The following is a 23,250-nucleotide window of genomic DNA, read 5'->3' as shown; positions in this document are numbered from 1 at the left end:
TGTTCTATAAAAAATATTAGTCTAATGAAATTCATCTCTATTTTGTTGGACGATTCAAACTCGCATTCTAAAAAGTCATTATGAACTACATTCTTGTGACTCCACATAAACATGTGTAAACACGAAATTTTCCTGAAACAAACGAGACAAGAGCACGTGTACAAAATAATATTTTGTATTAATGATTTTAGGGGTTACAATCTCTCTCAAATTTGATCATCTGATTCGATCTCCGTAAGGTGTTGATTTGTGGATGTGCGATTGATCCAAAGGGCCGTTGGGCTTGATCTAAGGATGAGCATTCTTCAAGGGCCGTAGGTTTGATCTTGAAGGTGGATTTGAGCGGATCTTCAATGAGCCGTTGGGGCTTGATCTTGAGGATGAGCATTTCTTCAAGGGCCGTTAAGACTTGATCTTGAATAACGGTGATGAACGGATTTTCAAGGGCTTTTGGGCTTGATCTTGAAGAACAGTGATGAACGGATCATCAATGGCTTTTGGGCTTGATCTTAAAGAACAATGATTGACAGATCTTCAAGGGCTTTTGGGCTTGATCTTGAAGGATGGTTGGATGTGTGGATTTGTCGACGTTGTTGATCCAAAGGGCCGTTGGGGCTTGATCTTAGGATGAACGGATGATGAACGATGAACACTTTCTTCAAGGACCGTCGGGGCTTGATCTTGAATATGTGGAAGTTCTTCAAGGGCCTTTGGGGCTTGATCTTGAATTAGTGGGAGTTCTTCAAAGGGTCGTCAGGGCTTGATCTTGAAGGTGGATGATTGTTGATCCAAGGGGCGTCGGGGCTTGATCTTGGAAAAACAATGAACGAAGAACGAATAGGGCTTTCTTGATTCTTCGGGAACCTGGATGTTTGAGAGCTTCGGAGTTTCAGAGCTTCAGAGCTTCAAGATTTTGGTGTAATATGAATTGGTCTCCTAAAAAATGAATGAAATTGGCTTCTATTTATAGAATTTTCCAATGCCTAATTTTGAATATAATATTACAGATGAAATAAGTCGTTTCTGCCAGGTGTTGACAAGTGTCCTGTTTGATGACTTTTCCGACTCATTTCAATTTTTCGTCGAGTCACACGCTACGTGTAAAATTTATGTAATACATGAGCGTTGAAACTTTGATTTATCGGTCAACATTTATTTATCAAAATTTCGATGTTTACAAATGCCCCCACTTCAAGGCGCGTCGTATACATGTGCTTGTCACGTGTAGGAGATGCGTTTTGAAGTCCCTTATTGTAGATGTCGATCCAAGGGCCATCGGGGCTTGATCTTGAATTGGGCTTGAGATTTCTTCAAGGGCCGTTGAGTCTTGATCTTGAATTGGGCTGAAAATTTCTTCAAGGGTCGTCGAGGCTTGATCTTGAAGGTTGAAATTGGACCACAAGGAGCTTCATGTGGTAGATGATCTTTGGCTTTGGTATTGGATGAATTGGCACGTATTTGTTTTTGCGCTTGTTGACTTTCCACAGCTTTGATCTTGAACTGGGTTGGAGGATTTTCTGGATTCCTCCAATTGTTGACTTTCCTCAGCTTATTCTTGAACTGGATTTGATTCAAGGGTGGTGGACGCTTGATCTTGAATCGGACTTTTGATTTCCTCAAGGGTCGTCGAGGCTTGATCTTGAATTTGGCTAGAAGCTTCTTCAAGGGCCGTTGAGGCTTGATTCTTGAAGGTTAAGTTGAACACATGGCAAGCAGGCACGAGGTGAAGGTGACGACTTGTTGCTTTGTTCAATCTTTCTAATTCACACCTGAGCAGTTTGGTCAACGGTATGATCTTCAAGATTGATGGGCTCTTCTTCCAGTTGGTGATTTGATCTTTAAGGATTTGATTCAATGGTGGTGAATCGGCACGTGCAGCCCACAACGCCTAGCGAGTCGACCCAAGAATTTGAGTGTCAAAACGAGTCCTCCACCCAAAGTGATTGCAACCCTGATAATATGAGATATTTTTTATTTTGAAGAAGTAACGGATGAATCGGCACGTGCTTTATTGCGCTTGTCTCCACATGCTTCGAGGTATCATTTTCACTTCCCTTATCTGTTCCCCAGGCAGATGTGGCATCTTCTCGAGTTCCTCAACTCAGACTCCTTCTGCTGAGCTGACTGTGCATGCTGCATTCTTCTCTGTTTGTTTCTTCTGCACGTTGTCTCCACATGCTGCAAGGTATCATTTTCACTTGCCTTATCTGTTCTCCAGGCAGATGTGGCAGCTTCTCTGGAAGTACAGCAGCAGTGGAAGACGAGTACTCAAGAGCAATACCATGTAAGCAACCAGGCAAAGGTTCCAGGTAGTCGATTCCTTACCTGAGTTTGAGTGGAGGTTCCGACATATTGCTTTCTTTATCCTTGTCTTTGCAGGTAAGAACAAGGACAAAGGAAATGACATGGAGAAAGCATGATATGAAATACTCTTGCTTTCTACCCTGGTGATATGAGATACTTTTACTTTGGTGTCATTTGTTTGCAGAGGTACCCCAAGGAATAAGGAACACTGAGTGACTTGAGAGGCTTCGTTGGGAAGGCATTCTCGGAGATGAAGAAAGGTTATGTATGTCTGCCTTGCTATGGAAGGTGAAGGTCGACATTTATATGAATTAATAACCGGTACTATTCTTTCACTCTTGTCGGCAACCGTTGGGTGATTGAACAGTAAACTTTACGTGCTTTCTTCTTCACCAGAAATCTTCGACAAATTGCCCGTGATTTGCGCAAAGCTGAGTGTGCATGTGACAGATGCTGACACGTCTGGAAAAGTATATGCCTCTTCGATATCTGAAATCGGCGCTTCGACAAACTGCCCGTGATTTCCGCAAAGCTGAGTGTGCATGTGACAGATGCTGACACGTCTGGAAAAGCAGATGCCTTTCCGATTTCTTAGCTTGCCTCTTCAAGTTCTGAGCTCCGTCGAGTGCAGAGGTGGCATGTGACAAGTGCGGACAAATCTGGAAAGGAAGATTGGCTCGTGGTTTCTGAGCAAGCCCAGCTTTTAAGAAAGCTAGCACCTCTTCGATTTTTGAATTGGCCTCTTCGAATTTTGATCTCGCCTCTTCGATCTCTGAAATCCCGTCGAGTGCTGATTTTTATAGAGGCACGCAGTTCGTTTCAAAGCACACTTGAATTTTCACTTGTAGAAACTCCCTTCTTGCACTTCTAAAATCTTGATTTGTCCGACCTCTTCTTTCTTCAACACCTTTGAAAATGTCTGGCCCCTTCGACCGTCGTTTTGACTTGAACCTTGATGAAGAGGCAGTCCCGCCTTTTCCAGACAACATATGGCGCCCATCCTTCATATCCCCTACTGGTCCTCTTACCGTTGGGGATTCGGTGATGAAGAATGATATGACCACTGCGGTGGTGGCCCGGAACCTTGTCACTCCCAAAGATAACAGACTGATTTCCAAACGGTCTGATGAGTTGGCTGTTAAGGATTCTCTGGCTCTCAGTGTGCAGTGTGCAGGTTTTGTGTCTAATATGGCCGAACATCTATTTGCTCGAACCCGTCAAGTTGAATCATTGGTGGCTGAAGTGATGAGTCTTAAACAGGAGATTAGAAGGCTCAAGCATGAGAATAAACAGTTGCACAGGCTCACACATAACTATACTACAAACATGAAGAGGAAGATTGACCAGATGCAGGAATCTGATAGTCAGATTTTACTTGATCATCAGAGGTTTATGGGTTTGTTCCAACAGCATTTGCCTTCGTCTTCTGGGGCTGTTCCGCGTAATGAAGCTCCAAATGATCAACCTTCGATGCCTCCTCCTCCTGGGGTTCTGCCTAGTACTGAGGCTCTAAATAATCACCCTCTGGTGCCTCCACCTTCTGGAGCTCCGTCGAGTACTGAGACGCCACCTGAGCAATGAAGACTCCTTCCCGTTTGTTTGCACATTTTTTTTGTAATTTTTTTTCATGTAAACGTACGTTTCTGTAAATTTTTTTTTAGAGAAATCAATAAACGAGCTTTGTTTCACTCAGTGTACATTTTTTTTCCACATGGTGTCAAAAGCACCAAAGGACTCTATGATTACTATTTTTTTTTCACACGGTGTTGTCCACCATCATTTTTTTTTTTTGCTTTCGGTGGCGCTCACACCCACCACCATCATGAACCTTTCAACTTTTATTTTTTTTATTATATATATATATTTTTTTCTTTTCCATCTGCTTTCGGTGCCAGATGCACCATGTCTCATCTTTTCCATTTTTTATATTATAATTTTTTTTTCATGCACACATACGTACATACGTACATACATAAATATATATATATATATATATAGGGTGCGGGATAAGAGCTTGGAGGAGGAAGAAGGATGAGCACGGAGGAGGTAGGTGTGGAGGAAGGAGGAGGAGGAAGAAGGAGGAGCACGGAGGAGGTAGGTGTGGAGGAAGGTGGCGCGGGAGAGGAGCTTGGATGAGGAAGAATGAGGAGCACGGAGGAAGTAGGTGTGGAGGAATGAGGAGGAGGTCGAGAGGGAAGATCCGTCGCAGAGGAAGGTCTCGAGGCAGACGTAGCTATTGCTTCCATACTTCTTTGCTCGTCCACTGCTCTAGCTTCCATGGCAGGTTGTGCCCCGTCGGTCGAGCTGCAGATCTTGTACATGAAACGGTCCGTAGCAAGCAGAGTCGTCGACAATGGTTGCAGCTCAGGCTTCATCTCTGCCGCCACGTCAGCCTCTTCATTAACCATCACATGGAAGAGGGAAGAATGAGCTTGATGGATCTGGTCCAACCTTGCCGGAATTGCAGGGGTGGAGGTCGTGGTGCACGCATGAGGTCTGGAGGCAGACGGAGAGGCTTCGAAGTTGGGCAGGGATGGCGATGGACTTGGCAGCGGAGGCAGATAGGAGAGCCGCTGGTGTGAAAGTCTTTTGTAGTGGTTGGCCTTGTCGTCGAGCTTGCAGAGGAAGAAGACTGAGGTTGTGCTGCCGTTGATTGTGCATTGCCCGCTGCTACTTGCTACACTTGTTGCCATGGCTGTGTTCTGCAAGGTTTAGGCTGAAGCGAATCAGTGGAGGAGAAGAGCAACTTCGAAGGGGACGAGTCGCCGCCGTTCGTAGCAGTGGACATCGAAGGCGCTTGGAGAGGAGGAAAAAGGTTGTTGCATGGCGTTGAGCTGCTGCGGCTGTTGTTCTCACGGCGGAGAAGAAGAAGATGGGCAGGAATTTGTCGAAGTGCTGCTACAGGAATGGAATCGATGGTGGCATTGGGCCGTCCCGTGGCGTGTGGTAAGCTGCAAGTCAAAGGCACGGCTGGAGGAGAAAACCTGAATTGAGTTTTGAGAGCTTGGCCTGGGCTTGGATTTGGGTTTCTGCTTTTCTAGAACTTTGAGGATTGAAGTGGTGGAATGGAGGCCATCGCCAAAGCCCAATGTACAAGAGTTTATGTCTAGCGCCTTGAGTTCCACCTGCTATCCTTGATTTTTTTTTTTTTGGTGATTTTGGGAGAACACATATATATACATATATACATATATATATATATATATACATATTTTTTTTTTTGAAATTACAAAGAACTATTTATTGTTACCTTTGTAATAAAATTGACTTTATTAGTCAAACCTTTAATAAAAATCCTCATTTTTTATTTTGATGTGACTGTACTTGAAGTTTTTGAAGTTTCAAGTTGCCTACGTACTCTTCCAAAGAAGAGATCAAGTCATAACGTAGTTCAAATACATATTATTATTATTTTTATTTTTTTTGTGCCGTACGCAGTTTATGCTTTTGCGGGCCAGGAGCATTTGGTGCCGTGCAGTTTAGGCTCGTGCAGGCAAGGAGCGTTTGTTGTCGCCTTTTATGCTCGTGCAGACCAGAAACGTTTGGTGGTTGGTCAATCGATCCAGAAGAGTCGTTCCTCGCAATCTTCATAGCAAGGAGCCTTGACTGAGTAGTTGAAGAAGTCTTCTGGAAGAGGTCATGCATTGTGATGGGGATGGATGATCTTCGTGTCAAAGTTTCATTATCTCCAACATTTTCACATTGTTCTGGAGATTGACAGGAGCTGCTTTGCCGCCTTTCCCATTGGTGAATTTGTGGAAAAGATGGTTGATGCCTGGAGAGGCTTTCTTCGCAATCTTTATAGCAAAGAGCCTTGACTGAGTAGCTGAATAATTTTCTGAGGAAGAAGAGATTGCGCATGGTCGATCTTTGTGTCGAAATTTCCTCATCTTCAACACTTTCACATCGCTTTGGAGGTTGGCGAAAGCTGTTTTGCCCCCTTTCCGATCGGTGCACTTGTGGAGAAGACATATGCTTCTTGTGCAGTTTCTTTGGAGTGACATGAGTCCATCCATCAACTTTACTTGGCTTGACTGGCATGGTTTTGGAGCATGCCCCCAGCGATTGAGATGAAGATTTTAAGTTGACAGAGCCGGAAGTGACGTCTTCTTCCGGGATTTCGTCTTCTGTCTTCTTAGGCCTTCTCTTCAGTGCGGTCCTCTTGGGTTTGTTGCCATGAAGATTGGCCAGTGTAGATGATGGTGTGCCTCCTTACCTTCAGTGGTCCTTTTGTGTCGACTACCAAAGTTGCTTGGCGCTTCATCCTTGAAGGAATCAAGCTTTGAACATCGTCTTTTCCTACTAGACTGTCGAGTTTTTCTCCCTTTGGCGTTGTTTTCCTGTTTCTAGAAGGCTTCTTAGTTTCTTCAAGTATGTCCAAAGTCGACCGTTGCAGAGGAGATCTAGCTGTGCCGCTTTGTTTCTTGGGTTTTAATAACCTTTCAAAGACAAATCTTTACGGTGTTGGCGTCTCAAGCCTTTTGAAGACTGAAGTTCGGTCTCAACCACTGATGCGATCAAGTGCCGAAATTCTAGGTTTTAAATAATTCAGCCTTTCGAAGACTGAAGTTCGAAGGGCAGGTTTAGGCTCCTCTTTTGGCCTTGTGGATTGTGGTCTTGGCTTCCTTATTTTTTTGTAGGTCGCCGATATCCACCCTTTCTTATCACCAGTAGATGCATCTTGGTTGCTTGCCCTCGATGATGGTTGTGTAGGAGGTGCCATGTGACTTGAACATTGACGGGAATGGTCATGCATGCTTCGGAGATGCACAGGTTCGAGTGATCCAAACACGATAGTAGTAGTGTGTGCCGCAACCGTGTCTTCGAGGTCAAGCTCAATTTTCCCTTGTTGTGCTAGCTTTAGGATGAGATCTTTCAGTACGAAGCACTTTTTCGTTGGATAACTGATGAAACGGTGGAATTTACAGTACCTTGGACTATCAGTACAATTCATCTCTTCTGGCCGTCTACACTCAGGCAAACCGATCACCTTCTTTTCCAACAAGTCTTCTAACATGGTAACCACATCAGAGTCGGGGAATGGATAAGTCTTCTCTTTAAGCTCCTTCAAAGTGCGTCTACACATCTCTTGATCACGAAAAGCTTCGGTTTGAATCACCTTGCCTCGTGTAGAGACTTTGACGGGAACTGTGTTAACCGTCATTGCTTCCTTGGTGGATTTCCACGCAGCCTTCTCCACCTTTATCCTAAGAACTTTGTTGTTCTTGTAGTCGGCGATCGGTTCTTTCTTCCCATGATAGGCGATGCTTAACTCCATGTCATGGGCGCTGGTGGCTAACTCCTCAAAGGTCCATGGTTTGATGCCTTGAAGAATGTAGTGTAATCCCCACTGCATGCTTTGAACACACATCTCGATCGATGAGGTCTCTGAAAGTCCGTCTTTGCAGTCAAGACTTAGAGTGCGCCATCGGTTGATGTAGTCCACGACTGGCTCATCTTTCCATTGTTTCGTACTTGTCAGCTCCAGCATGCTTACAGTGCGGCGGGTGCTGTAGAAGCGGTTAAGGAATTCTCTTTCCAATTGCTCCTAGTTGTTGATGGACTCAGGCTCTAGGTCCTGTACCACTCAAATGCGTTTCCTTTCAGCAAGCGTACAAACTGCTTGGCGAGGTAATCTCCATCCGTCCCCACGTTGTTGCAAGTTTCGACGAAATGTGCAACGTGCTGCTTTGGGTTTCCTTTTCCATCAAACTGCATGAACTTTGGTGGTTGATATCCCCTCGGCATTTTTAGGGCATCAATATTCTTTGAATAAGGCTTCGAGTACAACCTGGAGGTATTTGAGCTCCATTCGTATTGTGCCTTGACGGTTCTGGCGATCATCCCTTGCAACTGCTTGATGGAAAGAGATCCCATGAGCGCCGCTGCTTGGTCTGGTTCTGGCTTCACATCGATTTTCTCCACCAGAGGCTCATTTTCTTCGCCAGCTCATCTGTTTAGGGATCATTCTCTGGGTCGGGGTTTTTGCCGTCCTGTGGCTCCAGTATGCTGACGAGTGCAGCGATTTGCAAGTCTTTTTCTCCCACAATCCGTGTTAGCCTTGCGATCGCTTCATTCATTTGAGCTCGTTGTTCTTCAATAGAGGTAACACCGATGGTCATGACTTGTGCAACCAATAGACGTGACTTTCCTTTAGACATCCAGGATGCTGACGAAGAACGTCGTTGGCTGCTTTAGGATGTCATTTTGTGTTCCTCAGCAACATGCTTCGGTGCCCCCAGCAAAGTCAGGTTGATGACAGACTCGCACCTTTAATGCTCCCCTTGCTCCTTTAGCAGCACCAGCTTTGAAGTGGCATGTTGAGGAACGGTTGTGGCGCCAATGGATTGTCCGTTCGCGGCAGAAGTGTTCAGGATCCTTCCCTCAGTGGTTGCGAGAACGGCTTGTCCCTTGCTTGATGCCATTGACTTTGAGGTGTGTTTGGATTCCTTAAACGGAGAAAGAGATGAGAGGTAGAGATTGTCCCACCGGGCGTGCCAAATTTGTAAACACGAAATTCCTGAAACAAACGAGACAAGAACACGTGTACAAAATAATATTTTGTATTAATGATTTTAGGGGTTACAATCTCTCTCAAATTTGATCATCTGATTCGATCTCCGTAAGGTGTTGATTTGTGGATGTGCGATTGATCCAAAGGGCCGTTGGGCTTGATCTAAGGATGAGCGTTCTTCAAGGGCCGTGGGTTTGATCTTGAAGGTGGATTTGAGCGGATCTTCAAGGAGCCGTTGGGGCTTGATCTTAAGGATGAGCGTTTCTTCAAGGGCCGTTCAGGCTTAATCTTGAATAACGGTGATGAACGGATTTTCAAGGGCTTTTGGGCTTGATCTTGAAGAACAATGATTGACGAATCTTCAAGGGCTTTTGGGCTTGATCTTGAAGGACGGTTGGATGTGTGGATTTGTCGACGTTGATCCAAAGGGCCGTTGGGGCTTGATCTTAGGATGAACGGATGATGAACGATGAACACTTTCTTCAAGGGTCGTCGGGGCTTGATCTTGAATTGGTGGAAGTTCTTCAAGGGCCTTTAGGGCTTGATCTTGAATTGGTGGGAGTTCTTCAAAGGGTCGTCAGGGCTTGATCTTGAAGGTGGATGATTGTTGATCCAAGAGGGGTCGGGGCTTGATCTTGAAAGAACGATGAACGAAGAACGAATAGGGCTTTCTTGATTCTTCGGGAACCTAGATGCTTGAGAGCTTCGGAGTTTCAGAGCTTCAGAGCTTCAAGGTTTTGGTGTAATATGAATTGGTCTCCTAAAAAATGAATGAAATTGGCTTCTATTTATAGAATTTTCCAAGGCCTAATTTTGAATATAATATTCCAGATGAAATAAGTCGTTTCTGCCAGGTGTTGACACGTGTCCTGTTTGATGACTTTTCCGACTCATTTCAATTTTTCGTCGAGTCACACGCTACGTGTAAAATTTATGTAATACAGAGCGTTGAAACTTTGATTTATCGGTCAACATTTATTTACCAAAATTTCGATGTCTACAACATGCAATGATGATAACGTAGTGACATAATGCTCTGCCTTCACAACCAAAGAACAATTAGGAAGATAAAATTTCTAAATTAAATTTTGTAAGCTAAATTATATAGTTATTGATGATTAAATTATTACAAGTGTTGATTAGCGTACTTATTTTTCATTGTTGACACATCATTTAATTTAAAATTTTATTCTTTCTAGCATTATTGTTATTTTGAGTGAGCAAAACTGTACAACTTCCATGTATCAGAGAGTCTAAAATGCTCATGATTCTCTCGATATATATTTCTCACACAAAAAATATAAGAATTACTAGTCGGGATTGCTAGCACATGTTGCACTTTTATCCCACTCTCAAAACAAGTTAGAATCCATATCATTAAAAAAAACAAAAAAATAAAAAAAAATGGTCAAGAAAGGAAGGGGATCCTCTCTGGATCCCTTCCATCAAATCCACTCAATCAGGTAATTCGGATCCTTAAAATTTAATCTAATGGCTAAAAACAAGATGTCTTTTTAAAAATTATAATAACTTTAACCATTATATCAAATTTTAAGAATCCAAATTAATTAATTAGATAGATTTAGTAAAAGAGATCCCTTTCCGTCAAGAAGAATTCAAAATGGCAGAACACTTAAATCGATGACGAGACCCACTTCTAAAAAATGCCAAAAAATAAAAAAATTTAGCATGGCAAGCTCAAACGTCAACGTCAACGTCAAAGGAAGAGTTTGACACTTTGACTCTGTTTGTACCATACTTGACCAATCCCGAAACTACCGAGCACCGGCCAACGCTATACTGTCAAGGACCCAGAAGAGTTCCCCTCCGACCAGGAGGCCAATCACTACTCGACACGTGTCAAGATTAGAAGCCAATCAGAGCGCAGCACGTGTCAACATCAAGAACCAATCATAACATGACACATGTCAATGTGACAAAGCTACAAGTTTTTCTATAAATAGGGGTCATTCCCCCACAATATTGCCTAATGCCATTTTGTGTTAAATCATTCACAAGAACTCACTAAATTGAGAGCTTGATCCTTTGTACTTGTGTAAGCCCTTCACTACTAATAAGAACTCCTCTACTCCGTGGACGTAGCCAATCTGGGTGAACCACGTACATCCTGTGTTTGCTTCTCTGTCTCTATTCATTTACGTACTTATCCTCACTAGTGACCGAAGCAACCAAGCGAAGGTCACAAAACCTGACACTTTCTGTTGTACCAAAGTCTTCGCTGATTTTGTGCATCAACATTTGGCGCCGTCTGTGGGAACGACACTTATTCCTACTCTCTTCAGCTGTGTCAAGCTGGTTTCTATCATTCGTACACTTTCTTTTGACCAGGCATCCCTCTCCAACATGGGAAGCGAAGGAAGCCACAGCACACAGAATGACACCCCCCTTGCACATAGTGCGAAGCAACGAAAGAAGGAAGGAAATCGAGTTCTTCTTCAAGCTAAAGTCGATGAGTTGGAAGCTCAGAACAACAAGATAGCAATGAGGAATGAGGTCCTCCAGGAGCAATATGAGAAGCTCTTCGAGACACTCCACGAAGCTAGGCAAGCTCAGACACGCGAGCTTGTTGCCCCCGTGGAAGTCAACCATCAACTGGGTGCCCTCCAACATGGAGGGTCACATGCATTCGACATAGATATCCCTGATAGGGAACAGATTACCCCTCGACTTGATAATCAACATGAGGCTTCTCTTAACCCAGTTGCTTCGACCCGAACCATGAGAAGTGGAGGGAGACACCTCTTTGCTGAAGGGGCAGAAGGATCGAAAGCCGTCTTTCGCAATTGTCGGGATTTCCTGAAGCAACGTCGAGAGAATTTCATCCATATAAGCTCAAAGATCAATGACCCAAGGATTTCTGAGAGACTCGGTCCCCTGCCACGGCCCGAGCCGGCCACCAATTTGGGGAAGGGGCAACAAGTCCTAGAGAGACATGAGGGTACAGGGGACTCAGAGGTGTTCCGACAGACATACCCTGGAAGCCAGTACATCGAGTCCAGGGAAAAATCACATGCCCTTGATCAAACCTTCCTAATTCCAAGAGGAGATGGAGATTTACGAAAGAAAGCTCCAGTGGCACATAACTCCGCTCAGGACCCCCTTGTCCTACAGCTTCTTGAGGAAGTACACAAGTTGAAGGCTGAACGTCAGGCTGAAATACCTGACTGGAACCAACCCAGGCCTGGCCCTCTTACAAGGAGGATCCTCAACACCCCCCTTCAAGCAAAGACAAAGCAAAAGCTTGGCTTGCAACTTTATACTGGAAAAGAGGACCCGATTGAGCACCTTAACCTCTTTGAGTCCACCATGGCATACCGGATGCACACCGACGAAGAGCGATGTCTTCTCTTCCCCTCCACCCTCTCTGGCGGAGCTCTAAATTGGTATTGTCGTCTTACACCTGAGACGGTAGACTCATTTGAGGAATTGAGGAAACTATTTGTTTCCCAACACATTTTCCAAACCGATCGCTTGCACTCTGCAGATGACCTGTACACTATCCGCCAGAAGCCAGACGAGTCATTACGTATGTATGCTGGCCGCTTCAGCCATGAATACTCCCGGTGTGCCGAGGCAGACGACAAGACTGCCCTCAAAGCCTTCACGGCAGGCCTACGTGATTGTTTCTTTAAATACATGATCAATGCCAATACTTGGAAGACTTACTCTAAGGTGATGGCGCAGGCTTATAACCATGCCTCCGCCGAGGCAAAGACATATCAGGAGAAACCCCCTACAACCATCCTTTATCAACAAGTGGGAGGTGGAAGCCAGACTCACCTAAATGAGAAGACCTCGACTTTCCAAACAGCAGTGGCACCTCCCCATGCCTTGCATAATGCTTCGCCGAATCAACAGACATATCAATTTCAAGGCAAGAGGAAGGATTTCCATCCTCACCACTCTCATTTCAGTAAAAAGAGTAAGGGACACTATCCCGATAACCAAGGGTATCGCCACAATAACGCTCGCCCTCAGGCAGTCAATGCAGTGGGTCAAACCCGCGTCAAGATACCCCCTACCCCAAGGTATGAGACATACACGCCTTTGAATGCCACATGCGCGGCCATTTACCCCAGCATAGCTCACCTGATACCAAAGCCAAAGCCGAGGCACCCAGATTACACGCCCCCGAATAACGCGGGCATGTTTTGTTGCTACCATGAGCATAACGGCCATGATAGCGAGAAATGTATCATCCTCCGTGATCGTATTGAAGCTTTGGCACGAGAAGGAAAAATTGATCAATTCCTCCTTCACCCTCAAAGGGATAACCGTAACCAACGCCAGGTGAATGTCATATATTCCATAAGCGGCGGCACACCCATATCTGAATCTTCCAATAGGGCCATGAAAAACAGTGAACGAATTCTGAGGCCTGGTCACCAAGTGTTTCACGTGGAAGACATCAGGGGAGGGAAGTATCAAAAGCCTAACTGGGATCCGATATGTTTCTACCCTGAGGAAGAAAGAGGCATCATCTACCCTCATAACGACCCATTGATCGTGGAGGCTCACATAGCCAACTTTGATGTTCGACGAATCCTCGTAGACACAGGGGCTTCGGTCAATATCATGTTTGCCGAAGCTTTCAGGGCACTCAGTGTAGCTGAACACTTGCTCGATCGCTCGATTTCTCCTCTGATAAGCTTCTCCGGTGATATCGTGCAACCCTTAGGGAGCATACATTTACCCTTTACTATTGGTACAGGCCCTTACACGGCTACCATTACCACTAACTTCCTAGTGGTTGACTGCCCAACGGCATATAATGTCATCTTTGGGCGCACAGGCATCAATGATCTCAAGGCTATGGTATCCACGCATATGCTGTTGATGAAATTTCCAACCCCCCATGGCAACGGCTACATCAGAGGAGATCAGCTTAGTGCACGATCATGTTACAACACTTCAGTTAAGCAACAACACTTGCCCGGACCCAAGGAAACCCTGTTTGTACATGACCAAGTCACAAAGACCAGCCTAGATGAAGCGAACTTGGATCTTCCTGATAGCAACAATCAACCCGATGATCCTCGAGATGACTCTTTCACCCAGCAAGCCCAACCTGCTGAAGAGTTGGAGAAGGTACCTATCTCAAGAGATTATCCAGATCGCATGGTGAAGATTGGCACCACATTGTCATCACCCCTTCGGTTAGCATTGATATCTTTTTTGAAAGAGAACACTGAAGTCTTCGCCTGGTCATACGAGGACATGCCAGGCATCTCTCCCGATGTCATCTGTCATCGTTTGAGTATTGACCCCAAGATCAAGCCGGTGAGACAGAAGCGAAGATCTTATGACGCTGAACGATACGAGGCAATGAAAGCAGAAGTTGAAAAACTCAAAGGCATAGGCTTTGTCCGCGAAGTCAATTACCCGACATGGGTAGCAAATGTGGTCCTTGTTAAGAAAAATCCGACCAAAGAAAGTCTTTTGCTTCAAAAGGTCTTGTGGAGAATGTGTGTTGACTACACCGACCTAAACAAAGGGTGTCCGAAAGATAGCTTCCCTCTTCCTCTTATTGACAGACTTATAGACTCTACGGCCGGGTGTGAACTCCTGAGCTTCATGGATGCTTACTCAGGATACAACCAAATCCTCATGAACCCTTCGGATCAAGAACACACAGCCTTCACTACCGACAGAGGACTATACTGCTACAAAGTCATGCCTTTCGGCCTAAAGAATGCAGGAGCGACTTATCAGAGACTAGTCAACTCAATGTTCGCCGAGCAGATTGGGAAGAGCATGGAAGTTTACGTTGATGATATGTTAGTCAAGAGCAAACATGCTGACCAACACATCACCAACCTATATGAAACTTTCACTATTTTGAAGAGGTATCGAATGAGGTTAAACCCCAACAAATGTGCCTTCGGCGTAGGCTCTGGCAAATTCTTAGGTTTCATGATTAGCCAACGAGGCATTGAAGCTAATCCCGAGAAGATCAAAGCAATCCTCGACATGAAGGAACCGGTAACTTCAAAGGACATCCAGAGCCTTACTGGCAAGGTGGCAGCCTTAACCAGGTTCATTTCTAAGGCCACAGACAAATGTGCTCCCTTTTTTAAAGCACTTAAGGGAAGTAGGAAGTACATTACATGGACTGATGAATGTGCCGAGGCATTCAAAAACCTCAAGGAGTACATGAGTAAAGCCCCTCTACTCTCCAAGCCCGAGGTAGGAGACATTCTCATTATCTACCTATCGGTATCAGCTTCAGCCGTAAGTTCCGTTCTCATTCGAAAGGATGGGAATATTGAGCGACCTGTCTACTACGCTAGCAAAGCCTTACAAGATGCGGAGACACGGTACTCTAACATTGAGAAATTGGCTCTGGCATTGGTCATGTCTGCTCGAAAACTCCGCCCTTACTTCCAAGCGCACTCCATCATCGTGCTTACCAATTATCCTCTTCGACAGATACTCCAAAGTCCTGACACTTCAGGGCGAATGATCAAATGGGCAATAGCGTTGGGTGAGTTTGACATCTCCTACCAACCAAAGCCAGCTGAGAAGGGCCAAGCAGTAGCAGATTTCATCGCCGACTTCACATATCCTGTTGACATTGCTTCTACACCTGAAGCAGTAGCTTCATTACCATCGGAAGCTCAGAAAGTAGAATCAACGACCTCAGCATGGAGTCTGTATGTTGATGGCTCATCCAACCAACAGGGCTGTGGAGCGGGACTAGTCTTGACTACGCCCGACAAAGTAGCAATGGAGTATGCTCTTCGTTTCAAATTCAAGGCATCAAACAATGAGGCCGAGTATGAAGCCCTTCTAGCAGGATTACGTTTGGCCAAACACCTCGGGGTTAAACAAATTGATATTTTCAGTGACTCCCAATTAGTGGTCAACCAGGTTACCAACAACTTTGATGCTAAGGACAGCTCCATGGCAGCATATCTTGCGCAAACACAACTTTTGCTCAAGCACTTCCACTACCAGATCACCCAAGTTCCTCGAGCGGCAAACAGTCATGCAGACGCCCTGGCTCGCCTTGCCTCAGCTGTGGAAGACAAGATTGGAAGAAAAATTCATGTCGAACTGTTGGCAACACCAAGCACCATGGCCGCAGAAGTATGCAACTTACAACGGGGGGATAGTTGGATCACCCCGATCTATAATTTCCTTGCTCATGGCACCCTCCCAAATGATAAAGTCCAGGCTAAGCAAATTCGATACAAGTCTACCCGCTACCTGATCATCAATGATCAACTCTATAAGCGAGGTTTTAGTCTGCCATACTTAAGGTGTCTTACGCCTGCCGAGGCGGAAATCGTCCTTCGGGAAATACATGAGGGAGTCTGTGGAGATCATGCTGGATCTCGGTCCCTAGCACACAAGACTTTTCGCCAAGGATATTACTGGCCAACACTCCACCAGGATGCCATCAAAGTATCCCGCTCATGTGACAAATGTCAACGATATGCAGCTATTCCTCATTCCCCTCCAGAGCCTCTTACTCCTATGATCAGCCCTTGGCCCTTCGCCCAGTGGGGACTTGATTTGATCGGCCCAATGCCGGCAGGGAAGGGCAAAGTCTGTTACGCAGTCGTTGCAGTGGACTACTTCACAAAGTGGGCCGAAGTAGAACCCTTGGCAACCATTACTGAGGCAAAGATAGAAGACTTCGTGTGGAAGAACATCCTTTGTAGATTCGGCATTCCCAATGCGATAGTCACTGACAATGGGCGACAGTTTGACAACAAGAAGTTCAGGTTGTTCTGCTCTAAGTTCAACATCAACTTATGCTTTGCCTCTCCAGCTCATCCCCAGTCTAATGGACAAGTTGAGGCCATCAACAAAATAATCAAGCGCACTTTGAAAACCAGCTTGGACAAAGCTAAAGGCTGTTGGCCAGAATTTGTACCCCAAGTTCTTTGGTCATATCGCACTTCATATCGGACTTCAACAGGAGAAACTCCATTCTCACTTGCCTTTGGCACAGAGGCGGTTGTCCCTGTTGAGCTCGAGCAAGCAACATTCCGAGTCCAGAACTACATTCAAAGTGAAAATGACAAACAACTCACCCTCAACTTGGATTTAGTCGAGGAACACAGAAACCAAGCTCACTTGAGGAATGTCGCCTACAAGCAGCGCATCTCCAACTATTATGACTCTAGGGTCAAGCCTCGTTCTTTCAAAATAGGAGACTGGGTCTTAAAGAAAAGATTACTCTGCGACAGAGTCCCGAGTGAAGGCACACTTAGTCCAAACTGGGATGGACCGTATGAAGTCATTGGCATCAGTCGCCCTGGCTCTTACACACTTAGAAGCTCCGATGGCAAGACCCTTGGCCATCCATGGAACGCTGATCACTTGAAGTACTACTACAAATAGACTCACGATGTACAAGTGTTGAGCTATAGCCGTTTGGCATCCTATGTAATGAAGGCCATTTGGCAATGAATTCAATAAAGAGGTAATTTAGCCAACTCAGCCCTCACTCTTTTACATTCATAGCAAGCGCTGCCGGAACCCTTCTCAATCAGAAAGCAATATGTCTTCCACAGTCACTACAAAACAAGCAAATGAAGACCGTGTCAAGCGCCAAAAAAAAAAAAAAAAAAAAAAACAACTTCATCCAAAAAGCTTCACCCGAAAAGCTTCACCTCCAAAGCTTCACCCACAAAGCTTCACCTAAAAAGCTTCACCCAAAAAGCTTCACCATCAAAGCTTCACCTAAAAAGCTTCACCCAAAAAGCTTCACCTAAAAAGCTTCACCCACAAAGCTTCACCATCAAAGCTTCACCTAAAAAAGCTTCACCCAAAAAGCTTCACCCGAAAAGCTTCACCTAAAAAGCTTCACCCAAAAAGCTTCACCCGAAAAGCTTCACCTAAAAAGCTTCACCCACAAAGCTTCACCTAAAAAGCTTCACCCAACAAGCTTCACCCGAAAAGCTTCACCTCCAAAGCTTCACCCACAATGCTTCAACATCAAAGCTTCACCTACAAAGCTTCAACACAAAACCTTGCTCCAAATAAACAAATTTTGTTCACAAAACCCAAGATGCCCTTGAACTTGTACAAAAACACTTGGGTAAACATAAACATTTTTTGTTTTACACCCACAAGGGCCCAAAATTTTCCTTCTTATTTATTCACTTATATATGTTCCCAAACATATTATAATAGATCCAACAACAAGCCAAAGTCCCAAATTTCATAATGGACAAAAGTACAAGCAATTCATCAATAATGAAGGTGCTACAAAAATTGGAATCTGCCCCAAAATAGAAATCCAACCCAAGAGACTTTTTCTTTCTCTCCCTCTTCCGCCTCCTTTCATCTATCAAATTTCTGCAACCTCTGCTCTTCTCCAATGGAGCTGAATTTTGGACACCCTATAGTTCTTGAGCATATGAACAACTTTCAAGAAGGAACCATTTCTGTTTGAGCGACGGAAATTAAAGTGTTGAAGCTCCAAACATGATAGTCGGCTTCTTGCAGATTTCGAAGCTGTTGTGATGTTTCGAAGATCTGGAAATATTTAACCGTTAGTTCATCCTGAATTTTTGATATGTTATGAAAGAGTCGATGAGGAACAACTTCAATGAAGAAAGCATACCGATCTGAACAAGAGAAAATGGAGTTTCGAAGCTCACAACAAATCTGACGGGTTGACAGACAAATAATAACCAGTCATTCATCATACCTGAATTTCTTGAGTTATACAGCTCCGAGGGATCTCAAATTTGGATATGTTGTAGTTCACAAGCTGAGGAACAACTTCAATGAAGAAAGCATACCGATCTGAACAAGATAAAATGGAGTTTCGAAGCTCACAACAAATCTGACGGGTTGACAGAAAAATAATAACCAGTCATTCATCATACCTGAGTTTCTTGAGTTATAATGCTCCGAGGGATCTCAAATTTGGATATGTTGTAGTTCACAAGCTGAGGAACAACTTCAATGAAGAAAGCATACCGATCTGAACAAGAGAAAATGGAGTTTCGACGCTCACAACAAATCTGACGGGTTGACAGAAAAATAATAACCAGTCATTCATCATACCTGAGTTTCTTGAGTTATACAGCTCCGAGGGATCTCAAATTTGGATATGTTGTAGTTCACAAGCTGAGGAACAACTTCAATGAAGAAAGCATGCTGATCTGAGCAAGAGAAAATAGAGTTTCAAAGCTCACAACAAATCTGACGGGTTGACAGACAAATGATAAACAGTCACTCATCATACCTGGATTTCTGGAGTTGTACTGCTCCGATGGCTCTCCAATTTGGATATGTTGTAGTTAAGGAATTAATGAACAACTTTCATGAAGACAACTTTGTGATTCGACCTACAGATGATGGTGTTATGTTGAAAAACAATTCCGGTTGTTAGGGGAAATGAAAAACAATTCCACCAAAGAAACATCATTATGATGTTTCATCATTATGGTGTTTTCATCATTATGATGCTTTCATCATTGTGATGCTTCCATCATTGTGATGCTTCCATTATGATGTTAATGCATCAACGGTTACACCTTCTGCAATTCCACTTATTCGGGCCTAGCAACCTTCATCAACAAAATCTATGAAGAAAAAGTCCGGGGCTATTAGCAAGACACCTCATTCGTCAACTCCCTCGACTAGAGACTTGGGGGACTCCCACCATATGCTACTACGCCTTGGTACTCAAAAGTTCGTGACTACTCAGTGACTTGGATTTTTCAAGTCTCCAACCGAGAAGTTTTCCTCACTCGGGAAATTAAGGGAACACTACCTCAAACTACATGCTTCACTCACAAAGCTTCAACAATACAGGTTTCAACAAAAGCAAAAATTCAAAGAACTTTATGAAGAAGGCTTTGGTGTATTTAACACAATATGTTGAAATGAAGCAAAGCTTATTTATTAATATTTTCGATAAGCCACAAATATGTACATATACATGAGTCAAAATAAACAAACAAAAGGGAGCCTTCACAAAGGTTGCTTAGGGGAAGTCTCAGCAGTCGGTAGAGCCCCAGAAAGAGAAAGCACCGGAGGGTGGTTATCCGGAGCCTCAGTACTTGACAAAACCCCAGAAGGAGGAGGCATTGGAGGTTCATCATTTGAAGCTTCATTACCAGGTACAGCCCCAGAGGACGAAGGCAATAAATGCCTTTGGAACAAACCCACAAACCGCTGATGATCAAGTAAAACCTTACCATCAGATTCCTTCATCTGGTCAAGCTTCCTCTTCATGTTTGTAGCATAGTCATGGGCGAGCCGGTGCAACTGCTTATTCTCATGCTTGAGCCCTCTAATCTCCTGTTTGAGACTCATCACTTCAGCAGCCAATGATTCAACTTGGCGGGTTCTAGCAAATAGGCGTTGGGCCATATTAGACACAGAACCTGCACACTGAACACTAAGAGCCAGAGAGTCCTTAACAGCCAACTCATCAGACCGTTTGGAAAGTAGTCTGTTATCTTTGGGAGTGAGAAGGTTCCTGGCCACCACTGCAGCGGTCATATCATTCTTCATCACAGAATCCCCAACGGTAAGAGGACCAGTAGGGGATATGAAGGATGGGCGCCATATGTTGTCTGGAGAAGGCGTGGCTGTCTCTTCTCCAAGGTTCAAGTCAAAACGACGGTCGGAGGGTCCAGACATTTTCAAATGTGTTGAAGAAGGAAGAGGTCAGACAAATCAAGATCTTAAAAGTGCAAGAAATGAGCTTCTACTGGTAGAGATTCAAGTGTGCTGTGGAACTTAATGCCAGCCTCTATAAAAATCTGCACTCGACGGAGCTTCAGAAATCGAAGAGGCGTTTGCTTTCTCAAAAGCTGGGCTGCTCAGAGACCACGAGGGCCGATCTCAGAAATCGAAGAGGCGAATGCTTTCTCAAAAGCTGGGCTGCTCAGAGACCACGAGGGCCGATCTCAGAAATCGAAGAAGCACCTGCTTTTGCAGCCTCGTCAGCACCTGTCACATGCACAATCAGCTTTGCGGAAATTACGGGCAATCTGTCGAAGATTTCTGGTGAAGTAGAAAGCACGTGAATCTTACTGATCAATCACCGCTCTCCATATGCACCATCAACTCCTCGGGTACCACATATAACTTTGTCAAAGATCTCTGACAAAGTTTAGGCACGAGAATTTCGAAGTGCCAGCTACCCTACTATTACCCATAAGGGTAAAGGAACAGCACCACTGCTTGACAACTGGAAAGTCCCTATGTGTGTCGACCTCCGTGTTTTGTGGCAAGACAGGTTGGCAAGAACGACCAACCTTTACTCACATTCGAGAAAAGACTCCCAACATAATTACTTTCTCAAAAACCGGAGTAGCACCGCTTTCCGAATCTCGAGAGTCAGATCCTCGACGGGATTGCTTGTTCGAAAACCGAAGAGGCACAACTCTCAGAACTTCGAGAGCCAGATTTCCTTAGATAAAGCTTGTCTGTAATCTCCACACATAATATCAGCTTTCTAGATACCACATACCACTTTTTCAAAGTGCTCTGACAAAATTAAAACACGTGAAGCTGGCAGCTCCCACTACATTGCTGTGACCAAGAAGGGTAAAGGAATAGCATTACTACTTGTTATTGGGAAATCCCTATATACATTGACCTCCCTCCTCAACGGACAGGCAAACCTGCAAAAATGCTCAACCCTTTCTCACATTCGAAAAGGCACCCTCAACATAACCTCTCGAAATACTCAGCTTTATTTCCCCCCGATAATACCTCAGCAAATAAGCCACACCAAAAACAAGAGTATCTCATATCATCAGGGTCGAAAGCAAGAGTATCCCATATCATGCTTTCTCCCTGTCTTTGTCTTTGTCCTTGTCCACACCTGCAGGACAAGGAGAAAGAGAGCAGTCAGTCGGAACCTGAAATCAAACCTCCAATTTGGAACTGACTGCCTGGAGCCTTTGCCTGGTTGCTTACTTAGCATTGCTCTCGAGTACTCATCCTCAACTGCTGTCAAGGTCACGAATTCCACCGGCAAATACCTCATGACAGTTGATCAGATATTGGCTCTTTACACTGAAGCTGCCAAGTGTGGATGAGTCACTATGAAGGAATGTTCTGAAGGACCATTTAAATGCAAAGGTTGCACACCACTTCTGCCATGCAAAAGATTGAAGCAGAAGGTTCAACGGTGAGCTGAAACAGATCACTACAGCACGACACCTTTCCATACCACATTCATTATTCCGTCAACAGCAAAAGTATCCCATATCATCAAGGTCGAACGTACTCTAGATTTGATGGACTTGTTTTGACCCTCAAATTTTTGAGTCGGCCTTATACTCTGAAGGGCACCAGAAAACCCTCCAGCACAGTTCAAGAATAAGCCTGTGGAAAGTTACTTCTTCAAAAGCAAAAGTATCTCATATCATCTCTTATCCATTTGCTTCTCCTTATCCTGGCAGTTGAATGAGAGACAAGGAGAATGAGAACAATCAACCGGAAGCCGACGTCAAACCTCTGATCCTGGGTTGCTTACTTGGAAGTTTGACTGCTTACCTTGTCTGTCACCTCTTTCGGCAGATCTCCTAGCTCGGCGACTTGGGGGACTCCTACTATAGGGTTTGTATCACACTTGACTAAGCCCGAAACTACAACTAAGCTTCAAGTGAAATTGATACATTACCTTGTGCGTCAACATCAGCTAAGTACACCATTCCCGGATGGAGGAAAGGTACTTCCAGAGAAGGGCAGATGAAGATCAGACCACACTTCGGTACTTAGAAGTTTCGTGATTACTCAAGGGATTGGATCTTGCAAGTCCCCAACCGAGGAGTTTCCCTCACTCGGGAACTTAGGGGAGCACTGTTTGTACCATACTTGACCAATCCCGAAACTACCGAGCACCGGCCAACGCTATACTGTCAAGGACCCAGAAGAGTTCCCCTCCGACCAGGAGGCCAATCACTACTCGACACGTGTCAAGATTAGAAGCCAATCAGAGCGCAGCACGTGTCAACATCAAGAACCAATCATAACATGACACATGTCAATGTGACAAAGCTACAAGTTTTTCTATAAATAGGGGTCATTCCCCCACAATATTGCCTAATGCCATTTTGTGTTAAATCATTCACAAGAACTCACTAAATTGAGAGCTTGATCCTTTGTACTTGTGTAAGCCCTTCACTACTAATAAGAACTCCTCTACTCCGTGGACGTAGCCAATCTGGGTGAACCACGTACATCCTGTGTTTGCTTCTCTGTCTCTATTCATTTACGTACTTATCCTCACTAGTGACCGAAGCAACCAAGCGAAGGTCACAAAACCTGACACTTTCTGTTGTACCAAAGTCTTCGCTGATTTTGTGCATCAACAGACTCCACTGTCTTATCATGTTTTCTTCCTCATTTTGCCTTTAAACTTCACAGACAAGGATTGTCTGCCCTCCTACTTTCGGTGCCCTTCTGTGCCCTCCTGTTTG

At 44.5% G+C, this 23,250-nt stretch overlaps 1 protein-coding gene across 1 annotated transcript; it reads right to left on the bottom strand.

The window, feature by feature from the left end:
• Nucleotides 1-17,926: 17,926 nt before the first annotated feature.
• LOC139197327 (uncharacterized) lies at nt 17,927-20,789 on the bottom strand. Its single transcript, XM_070824522.1, has 4 exons — nt 19,050-20,789; nt 18,869-18,966; nt 18,688-18,785; nt 17,927-18,604 (listed from the first exon to the last, which is right to left on the bottom strand). Exon 1 carries the CDS (start codon nt 20,453-20,455, stop codon nt 19,781-19,783), a length of 675 nt encoding a protein of 224 aa, XP_070680623.1. The 5' UTR covers nt 20,456-20,789; the 3' UTR covers nt 17,927-18,604; nt 18,688-18,785; nt 18,869-18,966; nt 19,050-19,780.
• Between the last annotated feature and the right edge of the window lie 2,461 nt (nt 20,790-23,250).

This window comes from Malus domestica, chromosome 01 (genome assembly GCF_042453785.1).
Source record: "Malus domestica chromosome 01, GDT2T_hap1".
In the NCBI taxonomy this organism is placed as follows: Eukaryota; Viridiplantae; Streptophyta; class Magnoliopsida; order Rosales; family Rosaceae; genus Malus; species Malus domestica.
This window is presented reverse-complemented; position numbering and strand designations above follow the sequence as displayed.